This window comes from Gopherus evgoodei, chromosome 1 (genome assembly GCF_007399415.2).
Source record: "Gopherus evgoodei ecotype Sinaloan lineage chromosome 1, rGopEvg1_v1.p, whole genome shotgun sequence".
Classification (NCBI taxonomy): Eukaryota; Metazoa; Chordata; order Testudines; family Testudinidae; genus Gopherus; species Gopherus evgoodei.
In genome coordinates this window covers 197,919,063-197,934,049 of record NC_044322.1, presented here as the reverse complement: position 1 = coordinate 197,934,049, position 14,987 = coordinate 197,919,063, and the positions used below count along the sequence as shown (strand labels likewise).

The 14,987-nt window shown below is 40.9% G+C and overlaps 1 protein-coding gene across 3 annotated transcripts in view; it reads right to left on the bottom strand.

Annotated features, from left to right (window-relative positions):
- The window catches only part of IFT57 (intraflagellar transport 57), a 31,220-nt gene that overhangs the window by 2,995 nt on the left and 13,238 nt on the right, over positions 1 to 14,987 (bottom strand). For all 3 annotated transcript variants that reach the window (XM_030582206.1, XM_030582222.1, XM_030582212.1), the window contains exons 3-9: positions 14,738 to 14,856; positions 11,026 to 11,116; positions 8,256 to 8,324; positions 7,573 to 7,695; positions 4,476 to 4,547; positions 3,718 to 3,849; positions 1,153 to 1,215 (exon numbers count right to left, since the gene is read on the bottom strand). In XM_030582206.1, the coding sequence (XP_030438066.1) occupies positions 1,153 to 1,215; positions 3,718 to 3,849; positions 4,476 to 4,547; positions 7,573 to 7,695; positions 8,256 to 8,324; positions 11,026 to 11,116; positions 14,738 to 14,856 (669 nt within the window). The remainder of the gene's footprint in view (positions 1 to 1,152; positions 1,216 to 3,717; positions 3,850 to 4,475; positions 4,548 to 7,572; positions 7,696 to 8,255; positions 8,325 to 11,025; positions 11,117 to 14,737; positions 14,857 to 14,987) is intronic.

Below are 14,987 nucleotides of genomic sequence, written 5' to 3'. Positions count from 1 at the left end.
AGAGAAGCTGGACCAATAGAAGATATTACCTCATCCATCTTGTGTCTCTAACATTTTTTAAAAAATCTTAATAAATGTTGTGATGATAGTTTCTAGTGTATTCTAGTAGTGTGATGAGATGAGGCTATAACAGAAATTTAGTCTTCTAGTGGATAAGGTTTTTTGTAACCTTAACCTAAATAGTAAAGGTTTCAGAGTAGCACCTGTGTTAGTTTGTATTCGCAAAAAGAACAGAGAACATGTTCTCTGTATGTATATATATCTTCTTACTATATGTTCCATTCTATGCATCTGATGAAGAGGGCTGCAGCCCATGACAGCTTATGCTCAAAGAAATTTGTTAGTCTCTAAAGGTGCCACAACTACTCCTGTACTTTTTGCTAAATAGTAACGTTAGTAAGGGAATGAAATTTCCATAAAATTTTTTGATTTGGAGCACTGAAACAGAAGATTGACATTTGCAATCAAAACAAATTGATATTTTGAAACAAAATGTTTTGATTTTCCACATCAACATTTTGAAATGAAACACTTAGTTTCAAAATATTGCTTCAGATAAACCAAAAAACATCAGGTCACTGAAATTGACATTTTCCATCAGAAAAATTCAACAAAACCAGGTCTTCCGACAAAAAACAAACAAACTTTGTATTAGAAAATTTTTCTCCCATTGTACCAAATGTTAACATTTTAAATAAATATAAATAATAAAATTTCCAATTTTCTCATCTTCAAAGCACTTTACAAACATTAAATCCTCAATAGCCCTAATGAGGCAGATAAAATCTATATTTTATTTTATACATTTATATATTATTCTCCTTGGAGATAACATTTCCCCTGTAGTTTTCCTTAAGTAGCTTACCCACCTCACAGATAGAATCAGCAGCAGAGCTGGGATTAGAATTTCAGAAAATCTCTCTCAATTCTGGGCTCACAGTTCTAGACCACTTTCATGAAATGAACAAATTTCTAAACATTGATATGAAAAAGTACTTCATAAGAAAAAGTTTATTTAATAAAATGGTAAACCCTAATGTCAAATGACTGTGCACAATGGACTATTTTAGAAGTTAGAAAACAATGCATGAAAGATTGGAACTCTTTTCAGAATTAAGACCATAACACAAATTGTGTGAAAATATATTCTACCTCAGAGAGAGTTCTAGTCCTTTCCGTTACTCCTCCACTTCCCTGTTGGTATTTCTCTTTGGCCTGGAAGAGAGAACACTTTCTGTATTATTGACAAAACAGAAACATATATATACACAGTTACTCCTCACTTAACGCTGTAATTATGTTCCTAAAAAATCCGACTTTAAGCAAAACAATGTTAAGCAAATCCAATTTCCCCATAAGAATTAATGTAAATGGAGGGTGGAGGGGGGTTAGGTTCCAGGGAATTTTTTTTCACCAGACAAAATATATTTTTTATATATATGTCTTTTGTCTGGTGAAAAAAATTTATATATATTACACACACGTTTTAAAGAAACAATTTAATACTAGTACACCACAGTGATGATTGTGAAAATTGTTGAAGTGGTGGAGTCAGAGGATGGAAGAGGGTGCGATATTTCCCAGAGAATGCCTTACTGCTAAATGATGAACTAGCAATTGGCTGAGCCCTCAATGGTTAACTTGTTGTTAATGTAGCCTCACACTCCACAAGGCAGTGACTGGAGGGAGGTGAGACAGCATGGCAGACAGAGACACACACCGTGTGTGAGAGAGAGAGAGAGCGCATTGCTCCTTTAAGTATGCTGACCCCACTCTAAGTACACTGCCTTGTTAAGTAGATCAGCAAGCTGAGACGGCAGCTGCTGCCAGGAAGCTCCCTCCGTCCTGAGCCCTGTCATGTGTCCCCCCTGCTCTATGGAAGATGGGGCAAGCGGGGGGCAGGAGCTTCCCTTCCCCCCCACTTGCACAGCAAGTGGGAGGCTCCCAGGAACAGCTCCAAGGCAGAGGGCAGGAGCAGCACATGGCAGTGGCGGGAGGGACAGCTGAACTGCTGGCAACTGATAGCCTGCTGGGTGGCTGCCACACAGGGAACTTAGGGGAATGGGGAGCTGATGGGGTGTTGCTGGTCCACCACTAGCTAGCTGCAACGGGTTGCTCTTCCTGCAAGCAGTGGACAAAGCAGGCAGCTACCAAACGACATTAGAAGGGAGCATTACGCAACTTTAAACATGCATGTTCTCTAATTGATCAGCAACATAACAATGAAACAATGTTAACCGGGACAACTTTAAGTAAGGATTTACTGTACCGCTTAGAGAATTTATTATAATACTTGCTCTTTTAGATCCCAATTCTGGAAATCCTCATTCATGCATGTAGTGCCAATGAAATCAATGGAGTGTGAGGAAGAGTTTGCAAGATCTGGCCCATTTGTCTATCATTCAAGAATCTCAAGGGACCTTAACAAAATGGCAATTAAAGATCACAACGCTCATGTGAGGGAAGTAAGTTTACAGAACCACAGAGAGTGCAAGTGCCTTGCCCTTGACCACAGCGAGTTTGTCAGAACTGGGATGGAACTCAGCAGTCCTGAACCCAGGCCCTCTTTTGAGAAAGAGGGAATATAATGTGTCACCACTCTGGGTTTAACTGCACCTCTGTCACATCCATGTGCTGGATTCAACCCCACAGATAAATTCACACAAAAGACCTGGGGGAGGCAGGGACGAGGAGGAGGAGCTTCCTCATAACTTGGGTTATGGTAACTGTGGTTAGGGTACTCACCTGGGATGTGGGAGACCCTCAGTTTGAGTCCCATCTCTGCCTGAGGGGGTGAAGGGGTTTTAACTGGTCTGACACCCTCTACCCTAGGTGAGTGCCCTAACTATTGCATTATAGGATGTGTGGCTGCCTCTCCTGTTGAAACTGTTGCTCTGGGTACAAATAATTAAAGAATTATTTGGGCTAGACAAAGAGAGAGAGTACACATGACAGTGACAGCATAAGCATAATAATGACTGTAGCCTGGTGATGAGAGTACTGGCCTGGGATGTGGGAGAGCCAGGGTCCAGTCCCCCTGCGCCAGTTACTCTAATCATTGATTGAAAGATTGAGAGCCTCCCACACCAAATTAGCCCAAAGCCCAGGGGTCAGGGCACTCACCTAAGAGCTAGCAGATCCCTGTTTAAATCCTTTCTCCCCCCTACCTCAGATGGAGGGAGGGGGACTTGAACAGGGGGTCTCCCACATCCTAGGTGAGTACCCTAACCACTAAGCTAAAATTTATGAGGGAAGTTCTAGTCCTCCTCCCCTGGTTTCTTGATAAAATGGCACAGGTGCCTAACTCCAGAAGAGGGAGAATCATTAGGCACCTCTCCGTAACTTGGATTTGGGTGCCTATATGTGTATGATGTGTAGGGCTTAGCACACATCGGCATCTACTATTAGTCAACTTAGGCAGCTTTCTGTCTAGTATACTAGCTTTTATGAGTCACAGTCTAAGATGCCCCCTTTGCCTCCAGTCATTGCATAGGAACTCAGGCTTTGTTATTACAGCAATTTTCTAGGTGCCTAAAAGATAAATGTGATGCTCGGAGTCACCACGTCCAACTCCTTTTGTGTGTCCAGCCCTTTGTCTTCTACCTACAGTCAGAGGGAAAAAGTAGATGTGGACTCTGCAGGCTGCACTGGATCCTTGGGCCATACTGTAGACAGCTCAGCCCTACAAAAAGCAACAGCAATGGGTCAGTGCATTACCTCACTCAGCTGAGCTTGTGCCGTACGATATTCCTGAACCAAATGCTCCAACTGATTGTTGAGGTACTTTTCCCGACTGTTGACCTTTTCGAGCGTCCTACTGATTTCGTTATGAAGTTTGTCAAGGTAACCCTAGAACATGATATTTTGTGGGTAAGATTATACTTTATATATAATGTATGAACACTGTTAAAATGCCTTTAATTCAGAAAGGATATTGAATCATAGGAGTCTGAGATGGAAAAGAATTACTAGGACAATTGGCCTATGGCAAGTGCAGGACTACACCTATGATGTTTTCTATTGTTTAGTTCCAGATTCAAATTTCTCAAGAAATGGTGCTTCTACCATTTCCCCTAAGATTATTCCAGTCTAATAAGTCTCACTGTCAGAAAGTTATTCTGATTACAGTATTCAGCTAAAATTTTCCTTTTTAAAATTCCCTCTGGATTATTAAGTACCACCCTCCACAGGATAGTCTTTAAAAACTCCTCTCCATTTTCAGGATGTACACACTTCAAATACTTGTAGTCCGCTGTGTCCCCCATTAATTTATCCTTGGACAAATCATACAACTTTACTTTTTCCAATAATTTGTCCTTTGTCAATCACACCAGCCCTCAATCATATTTGTTGCATTGCTCCATAGTGCTGTAAAACAATCTCAAGAATACTGAATCAAACTATATATCTAATCAAATAAGTCAGTTAAAAAACGCTGAGAACACAGTATAGTACTCTGCATGTACAAGACATACCCTAGTCTCTTTTAAAGCAGATTCGATTCCATCTTTGTGCTGATGCATTTGATCTACATGGATTCTCCAATCCTAAAAATATATCAGAAAGATAATAAAATGTCTAAATTATAAATTCAGATAACAGCATAAGCATGAAAGAGCTCAAGAGGCTTGTATCCGATTCAAAGCTATTGTCCTACCTGCCATATCCATTGAGTACTGTTGCTGTGTTAAGTTACACAGCTGCCATGTTCCATCCCTTCAGGCAACTGCTTTATGGTGAAGTAATTTATCAGACTCCTAAATGTCACACCGTGACATTCATGTCCAAAACCAAATACTGAACACGTCTGAGGCCACACTCTCTGTAGTGTATCTGATCCTCATTAAAGTACTTCTGCTAGAAAACACTGAGATGGAGCCTTCCAGGCACAAATATTGAGACTATTGATTACAACTCCACTAGCTCTGCTAGGGCTCAGGCAGAGAAAGAGCATAGCTAAACTGTCGAAAGACCTGCCAATGTTCAAGTTGTCAGATCTTCCCTTCCAATTCACCTCCAGAGTCATCAGAAGGAGAGAGAGGAAGGAAATGAAAGTTCAAGACTACCTGACCCCTTCTCTGTGAGGGCAGGGAAAAGAAAGGAGGCGGAAAAAAAACGTACCGCCAGCTGCTAATTGACAGCAAACGTACGTAAACTACATATAGATTTGACAGAAATACCTAATAAAATATTACTCTATTTTCTAAAATCCGTACACCAAACCATGGCCCAATCCTGCAAAACACTTTAAGCATGAGTAGTTGCACTGACTTCAATGAGAATACACATGTGCTTCAGTGTTTTGCTGGATTGGTGCCTATATGACATGAGACAGAAGCACAGATCACAGCTCCAGCAGTTGTTAAATCTCTGAGGCTTATTGCCTACAATCTTGCTGATGTCCAACACAATCTGTTCAGAAATTAGGAAAGGCTGTGAAAAGAAAAGATGAAATTTATACTGGCAGTTAGTAGAGGCTTGGAGTTTGGCAGTAGGTCACACATGTCCTTTTTTTAGTCTGGTGAAAATTGATTGTGATGTCAAATGTACAGGATTGGGTTAAAAAAAAAAAAGTACTTCAGATTTGCATACTGTAACTCCTCATTTAAGGTTGTATTTATGTTCCTGAAAAATGTGACTTTATGCACGACGATGTTAAGCGAATCCAATTTCCCCATAAGAATTAATGTAAAAGGGGGGTGGGTGGGAGAGGGTTATGTTCCAGGGGCATTTTTTTCACCAAACAAGAGACATTATATACATATACAGTATAAGTTTTAAACAAACTGTTTTATATTGTATATTGTGGAGCTTGGTTGAGGTGGTGGAGTAAGAAGGTGGAATACTTCCCAGGGAATGCCTTGCTGCTAAATTATGAACTAGCACTTGGCTGAGCCCTCAAGGGTTAATACCCTGTTGTTAATGTAGCCTCATCCTCTAACAAGGCAGCATGGACTGAGGCAGGAGGGAGGAAACACAACAGATGTAAGGCAGTAGCTGCAAACACTTCCCTGAAAAACTGAACATGATGAGCCCACGCTATCCAGCTGGAGCACACCACTCTCTCCTAACAGCACACGCATGGCTGCACAGGTGTCGACTTTCCAAAGTGCTGGGGATGCATGCATGAGTGAGTGAGACACAGAGACGTGCATTGCCCCTTTAAGGATGCTGACCGCACTTCAAGTACATTGTCCTTTTAAGCAGATCAGCCACTTCACACAGGAAGCAACAGCTTCCAGCAAGTTCCCTCCCTTCTGTCCCTGAGCCCCGTCCCCCCCTCAGCTTTGTGAAGAGGGAGTGGGGGGGAGGGGCAGGAGCAGGGGGACATCTTGAGATCAGCACCCTTCTTCCCTCCTCCCCCAGCAACCAGGAAGCTCCCGGGAGAAAAGCTCCAAGACAGAGGGCGGGGCAGGAAGGCAGTGAGGGGAGGGGCACCTGAACTGCTGTCGGGCAGCTGCCAAGCCATATACCTTACAGGGAATTTAAGGGAGCTGATGGGGGAGGGGCTGCTGGCCCCCTCTGGTTCTAATCCCAAGGAGGGGCTGCTCTTCCAGAGAATCCTGCAAGCAGTGGACAAAGCAGACAACTGCCAAGACGTTATAAGGGAGCATTGTGCAACTTTAAACGAGCTTGTTCCCTAATAGATCAGCAACGTAACAATGTTAACTGGGACAACGTTAAGTGAGGAGTTACTGTACTATTTATTTAATAACATGCTCTGTTAATAATCTGCCAATCTTCCATTGGTTCTGAGCGTGTATGCATAATTAAGAACCTGCAGAGAGTATGAAGTGTAATGCTCTTCTTTATACTGAGTGGGAGAGGCCAGGGAGGAAAGGAAACCTGCTTCCAGTTAGGGAAGCTCTCAGAGCACTAAAGCATAGAGACTAAGACAATGAATCCTCTTCCTCTTGTGTTTAACATGGGAGATAGGGCTCTGGGTTGGGAACCAGCAGATCATGCATTGTAGTCGACTCTTGCACTGATTGGCTTTAACAAAATTCTACGCTTCACAGCTCACATTTAGCAAAGCTTCATTCCTCTACAGTAAAAGACAGATACCATGCTCCCCTTGGCCGTTTAATAAATGGGCTGAGGACCAGACGGACATGGCCCAAACTTAGAAAAGTTTGTAGCCGTGCTAGAACTAGAATCTATGCCTCTCATGTGGCTGACACAAAAAGTACTATCCAACAGTAATCCATGTGTTTGCTGTATTTCTGTAATTGTCCCAATAAAACCTTTTATTTGAAGCCAAATTAAAGGTTCGACCTGAAAAATGTTTTCCATGTTTTAAAAAGTTTCCACTGGAATTCAATTACACATTAGCAAATGACTGAAATGCTCTGATATTAGTACAGTAGAAATTACTATAAAATATTAGAAAAACATTAAAATAAATAATTCCCATCTCTTGCAGGGGACAGCAAGTTACAGGTAGTTTTGGAACATCTCACTGTAAATTATTCAGTATTGTTTAAAGACTGGGATATATAAAAATGGCAGATATTCACCATAAACTGCTTATTCAATTCATTTATACCAAAGCATACACATGTTCTTACACACCTTATTGTCAGTTCTGATTGTAACTTTCAGTTGTGGCAGAACACGTTCCACTTCCAGGTTCCACTCTGCTGCATCTGTTGTGGACTCTAAAATTTCTTCTTGTTTTGTAGATTCTTTCATATCCTAAACAAACATTTCAAGGTTTCTAAATTTCAAAAGAAAACAATTGCTAAGTGATCAAGTTACAATGGTTTAAAACATTCAGAAGAAGGAGAAATATTCATGCTTAGGAAAATTTACAACAATTTGATTTATATTATTTTATGATTTATTGCTGTTTCTTTGTACCTTTAAGTATTAGGACTTAAAGCATCTTATCTGATTTTATTACAATTAAAATGAATGAATAAAGCATTACCAGTAAGATAGACATGAAACTATTTTGGATCCAATTAAAAAAAGATATGTACATAGAAACAAGGTGCTATTTAAGTTCTTGGAAGTTGATTCTTCAAGATTCGTATAACTTTGAAAGATTCTGAAGTTTAGAAACCTGATGTATTTAAGTCTTTTAAAATAAGCTGGTCCTCTATAGTTAGTATGTTTTTGATATTTAGACTATATTGACAAAAATCAAGTGACAGCCTTTATTCATAAATTGTAAAACCAATGTAAATAAGTTATGGTTTAAGCTGTAAAGATCTGCTATATTTTAATCAGGGTGCTAATACGTAATAACTTACTGATCTATAGGTTTGTGCCTTTAGAACATTCAGATCAATAAAGTTCTCTTCATTGTCTGTCTCTTCTTCCTTAAAGAAAAGTTGCAGAACATTTCATTAGTAAACACTATTATTTTCCTTCAAAAACCTCAGCTTTTCCTGAACTAAAGCAGAACAAATAATATTTTTCAAGTTTTTGTAACATGTAGTTTTGGAAAGTACAGCCTGTGTTTATTGAAATTCATGAGGACATGCAGCATCTTTGGGTAGCATGTTTCTTTTATAGAAGTTAGATTTAAGATGGGATTTTAAAGGGAAAATAAGGGAGCTAGGTGTCCAGTTCCCAAGACTCTTGAAAAACCACAGCCTAAATTCATTGTCAAATGGAAGTTACATTCCAGACAGCACAAGTGACATAGTATATTACATTAACACACACAAGGCAGATCTACTCCAAGGATCAGATTAGTATTGGTGTAAATGACAATCTACACTTCACACCAGTGCAAAATTTGGCCCTTGAGCACAATTCAGTTACCTTTAAGCTCTGCCAGGCAGGGATGTTTTTTTGACATGTATTTGTACAGCATGTAACACAGTGAGGGTCTGGTCTGTGACTCAGCACTACCATAATATAAATAATAGCAGCTGTGAGAACCAAAGGCTAAATTGGGGCTTTAGGATCTACCAGCTAATATTCCCCAAGGACTCTTCACCCTTGTTACTTATTAAAAGAAACATGATTCAGTACCAATTTTATAAATTTTATTAAAACTATTACACATAAAATTAAGAAAGCATATCACCAAAACTAAGCTATGGACACTACTACTAAAATAAATTAAAAAAGTTAAAGTATATTGGATTGGAATTAAATCATTACATTAATACAATAAATATTCCTCATAATTCCAAAAAGGAATCTAAGGAGGTGGTTTTCCATTGGTTAAAAACCCCAACTAAAGAGTTTTACCATTGGCAATAAAATCAAAATGTAGAGCTGACTGAATATTTTATAACGGAAACCAAATTATTGATTCAGGTCTTCTAAACCACAACCTCAAAGTCAAATATAAGATTCCTCCTGTGTGGTTTTCCTCTCCCCAACACAGATCTCACAGCCTCAACAAAATACTCTAGTGAGTGGAAGTTTGACAATTCTTGACAGTTTACAGCTGACAGCTTAAGTTTCTTAGGTTTCTCAGATGCAGAACACACTTTTACTGAACACCTAGGAGGCTAAGTTTAGGATTGTTTAAAATCTGAGGAACTTTCTTCTTTCTTGTGCCTTCCCTGTGTAGATTTTCTGGCTACTCATACACACATGCACCTATACAGCCACACTTTCCCAGCTAACAAAAACAAAAGAAAAAAGAAAAATGTGATATGTAAGATAACGGGGGTTTGAAACTCTTCAACTCTTGCAGTTCTCTAGACTCTTCTGCCGTAGGAGCTGGGACTGCAGTCAAAGAGGCAGATGATGTTACTAACACAGTTCTCACTAGTTGGACCTTGTCGGGGGCAGGGAGACCAGTCAAAAACCTTACATAGCATATTAGTCAATGTCTTGACTTCCTTTCCCTAGATTGCCTGGCCTTAGGTCTCAGGAACACAAGTCTTCCCTCAGGTGGTTTAATGACCCAACAGGGGAGGCTTCTTTACTTTTACCCTTAATTCTTTTGGCTTGTAAATTGCGCTTACTCAGCCCGGCCACCCCTCCCTCCAATGCCTTTCAACAAATCAGGTGCCAGGCTAACTCATGTTTGAGTTAGGTCATGTTTAGTTAGCATCATATTCAGGAAAAGTACTGCTTAAACCAGGAATTAAAACAAATATTCAATGTTTGCATGCCACAGAGGCTGCATACCTATGACACCCAGAAAATCAAAAAACACAGAGTGGAGGCCACTTTTGAAGATGCTGACACGACCTCATCCAGATGAAAAGATCCTGTGATGATGTCATACCACCGGTTTATGGAAAATTAGACTCAAGTCCTATAAAAATATCTGAGTGAAAAAGACCTTTAGCAACCAAACAGCCACTCAACATCCATCCATCAGCAGAAATTAAATACGTCTTAAGTCCAGGTATCACAATCTTTTGCTAACAATGCAGCCTACAATAATCTTTATATTTAGGAATTAGGCAACCGGAATTTTACAGATTAACAGAAAAAGAAACACCAAAGTAAATGAGCGAAGAACCCATTTACAACAGAAATAAACCTCTGAATAATTAAAGTCTGTGGAAAGACTTCCTTTGGAATTGGATTGGACTCAGGTTGCAAATGCTTCATTCAGGAAATATATCTTGCTCTGCAATTTCCATTTAGGTTTCTAGACTATTTGTGTAAATAAGGGTTATAGGATTGGGCCCTGTATTTGTGAAGTGGTGTGGGACTTTTTAGCAATAAGCCAGATCTTGAAGTCCTTGCTTAAACAAAAGCTCCAATTAACATCAATAAGAGTTTGCCTCAGCAGAAACCAAGCACCTCTGGATTCAGTCCCATAGGAAATAAGGTATTTCTTTCTATTCCACCATAAATGTCTATGATGCTTTACAATACCTGTACATGCAGATAAAGATGGATGCTCTGCCCTGTAAGGCTTACAGTCTAGAGTACTATACTCTAAATTAAATTAAATAAAAAAGAGAACAAGGGGAAGTAAAGAGGAGCTGACAACACAAGAAAGTCTAGGGAAAAAAAAGGATGAGGGCACGGACAACAAAACAAAACGAAAAGGCTCACTGTTGATAAGTATAACTGGAAAAAATCATATGGACCTACCTCAATTTCTTCCTCCAGTTTATTAAGTGTCAATTCCGCATCATCTTCTGTTATTGCTTCTTCTTCTAGCTCCTCTGTTGGGTATGCTGGTCTGAAACAACATACACATTCATGGAATGTTACAGCTTTCAAGCCACACAATAAATGTACTTTTCAAGAACAACTATAAGCAAACAAAATTCTTAGGAGAGTTATGGATGCTGACTATGCCCAGCTATAATGAAGCACAGTGACGAGGAATTTACATAGACACAACATATTAGAGTTTTGACCTGAAAACATTTGACTAGTCTAGGCTTAGATCTGGTCTACACTACGGGATTAGGTCGAATTTAGCTGCGTTAGGTCAATTTAAAAATGAATGCGTCCACACCCAATCCCATTCTGTCAACCTAAAGGGCTCTTAAAAATCAACTTCTGTACTCCTCCCGGTGAGGGGAGTAGCGCTAAAATTGACTTTGCTGGGTCGAATTTGGGGTAGTGCAGATGCAAATCGACAGAATTGGCCTCCAGGAGCTATCCCAAAGTGTTCCATTGTGACCGCTCTGGATGGCACTTTGAACTCCAATGCACTAGGCAGGTACCTAGGAAAAGCCCCAGGAACTTTTGAATGTCATTTTCTGTTTGGTCAGTGTGGCGAACTCAGAAGCACAGGTGACCATGCAGTCTCCCCATAATTGTAGAGCACAGAATGTTTCCTACGCTCCCCCTATCATCTCCATCCCTGAGGTTATCGCAGATTAGAAGGCGAAAAAAAAACACACTCGCGATGACATGATTTCCAAGCTCATGCAGTCGTCCCGCACTGATTGCCTCCATGCATTAAGCTATGCCCTTTCAGTGGCAGAGGCTAGGAAGAATTAAGTGAGCACGAAGAGCGGAGGCAGGATGCAATGCTAGGGCTTATGGGAGAGCAAACGGACATGATGAAGCATCTGTTGGAGCTGCAGGAAAGCCAACAAGAGCACAGACCCCCGCTGTATAACCACCTGCCCTCCTCCCCATGTTCCACAGCCTCCTCACCCAGACGTCCCAGAAAGTGTTGGGAAGGCTTTGGGCACCCAGCCACCCCGCTCCAGAGGATGGCCCAAGCAACAGAAGGCTGTCATTCAAACAGTTTGTTTTTTAGCGTGGCTACAATAAGCAATGTGGCCTTGTCCTTCAGTCCTCCCCCACCCTACCTGGGCTACCTTTCCCTTTATCTCTTTTTTTTTTTTTAATTAAGAAAGAAAGAAAGAATGCATGGTTTCAAAACAATAGTTATTTTATTTTGAAGGGGAGAGAGGGTGGTTGGCTTACAGGGAATTAAAATCAACGAAGGGGGTGGGTTTGCATAAAGGAGAAACACACAACTGTCACACCGAAGCCTGGCCAGTCATGAAACTGGTTTTCAAAGCCTCTCTGATGCACAGCGCGCCTTGCTGTGCTCTTCTAATCGCCCTAGTGTCTTGCTGCTCAAAATCGGATGCCAGGCAATTTGCCTCAACCTCCCACCCCGCCATAAACGTCTCCCCCTTACTCTCACAGATATTATGGAGCACACGGCAAGCAGCAATAACAATGGGAAAGGGTATGAGGTCTGACCAACAGTGAGCTTTTAAAAATCCAAATGCACATTCTACCACCATTTTGCACTTGCTTGGCCTATAGTTGAACTGCTCCTTACTACTATCCAGGCTTCATGAACGGATCCCCCATCTAGTCGCTGGGGAACAGGAGAGCAGAGCTGCAGGGAAAGTGATGGAGCCATACACCATGCCCTGGAGGTTGCTAGGAGCCGGGCAGGGAAGACTTCCCAGAACACCAGGCCAAGCTACACGTCTGACAAGAATGGCTAGCAGTCCTACTGCACCACCTGCTGCCAGCAGCACCCGGGGACCAGTGTGGATCCCCCATGCTCGTTGCTGGGGAGCAGGAGAGTAGAATTGCAGTGGAAGCGGTGGATGACGACAGTTAGCAGTCCTATTGCACTGTCTGCTGTGAAGCAATGCCAGCTGCTGCAGGTGCTTCTGTGTCAAATGCTTGGAGGTCCGGGTAGGGCAGCCAAGGCAAAAGAGCAAGAGCCTTGGAGCTGCTATATGTGTCAACTACAGAAGCGCTATGGGGTGTTACAGCGCCAACTAGACTGGAATGTACGGTTGTAAGACTTCTTCACCAGTGACAAATGACAGGAATATGATGTACCTAAAATCTAAAAAGGCCCACTCATTTCCCAGAGTCACTACCCTTGATAACAGAACGTCAATGATTGCATTGGCTACTTGGATCACAGCAGCCCCAACAGTAGACTTGCCCACAACAGCGGCGGTGACAGTGAGCTGAGCGGGTTCCATGCTTGCCATGGTATGGTATCTGCACGGGTAACTCAGGAAAAAAGGCACAAAACGATTGTCTGCTGTTGCTTCAACGGAGGCTGGAGCGACTGATGACATGTACCCAAAACCACCCGCAACAATGTTTCAGCCCCATCAGGTATTGGGAGCTTAACTCAGAATTTCAACGGGTGGCGGAGACTGTGGGAACTGTGGGATAGTTACCCACAGTGAACTGCTCCGTAAGTCGATGCTAGCCATGGTAGTGAGGATGCACTCCGCTGACTTAATGTGCTTAGTGTGGAGATATGCAATCGACTGTATAAATTTGATTTCTAAAAATCAACATCTATAAAATCGACCTAATTTCATAGTGTAGACATACCCTTAGAACTCAATGCATGGATTCATTATTGTGCCAAAAAGTACAATTTCTCTGTTGTGAAGACACCTAGGGGTTAGGTTCAGATTCATTTTCACTTGTTACTTAACCTTAGAAGATTCAAGCACGAGTCACTACAGATTAATTTTGGTCTTATTGACAACGTTTAAGTGATACGTAATAGTAAACAGTATACTTTAGCCATCACATTAATTTCCTCTGTACCATTTCAGAGCCAAACTAACAAAATTTCACTTCTTGGAAATTCCTCTCCACTCGCCTTTCTCCCAAATTTTCCTTTTGATCACAATATGTATTGAGTTTATTGTTTAATTGCATCTAGACTCTACAGTTCGCCTTACTTACCATTGAAAAAAGCCAGAAATTAGGTATTGAGACTTTATAACAAGGCATCAATCAATAGGTCAATACCCAAGTGTTTGATAGCAAAAGATAATACACCTCTACCCTGATATAACATGACCTGATATAACACAAATTTGGATATAATGAAGTATAGCAGTGCTTGGGGGGGGGGGGAAGGGGGGAGAAGGGGGCTGCACACTCCAGTGGATCAAAGCAAGTTCGATATAACGTGGTTTCACCTATAACACAGTAAGATTTTTTGGCTCCCGAGGATAGTGTTATATCGGCGTAGAGGTGTACTATACAGGAAGATAAACAAGAGCTATTAAACTAACCCAGCTAATATAATCTAGTTAAATGAAAGGGGGGGAGGGAAGAGAAAAAACAAACAAACAACCCATCGCACAACTGTCCAAATTCAGCTCTGGTGTAACTCCACCAAATTGAGCGGTAGTGAACTAGGAATTAATTTGTCCTACTGTTACAAGCTTGACTGAACTAATCTTTTGAACCTAGTATAAACTATAAATAAAGATTTAACACTTATTTGTTCTGGCTTCATTAATATACATGAGGTCTGTCCTCCTGTACAATTAGCATTTGTTCATTTGAAAACCAGTTATACAGAGGGATTCTTATAAGAACACTATACCTTTTCCAGCTAAAGTCAGTATGTTTCAAGGCTTCTTCAGCTAAACAATCAAGAACATAACATGCTTGCTCTCCATAACCTGCCTTTAACTTTGAAGGAGGAAAATCCACAGACCTCCCCTAAAACAAAGAGATACATGATCACTGGCCAGCAATTAATAATGTTTTCCTTCAGACAGGTAAACAGATTTTCTACACTAATACCAAAGTGTTCACAGTATACAGTGCTTCTATAAATTTCTACCCACTTT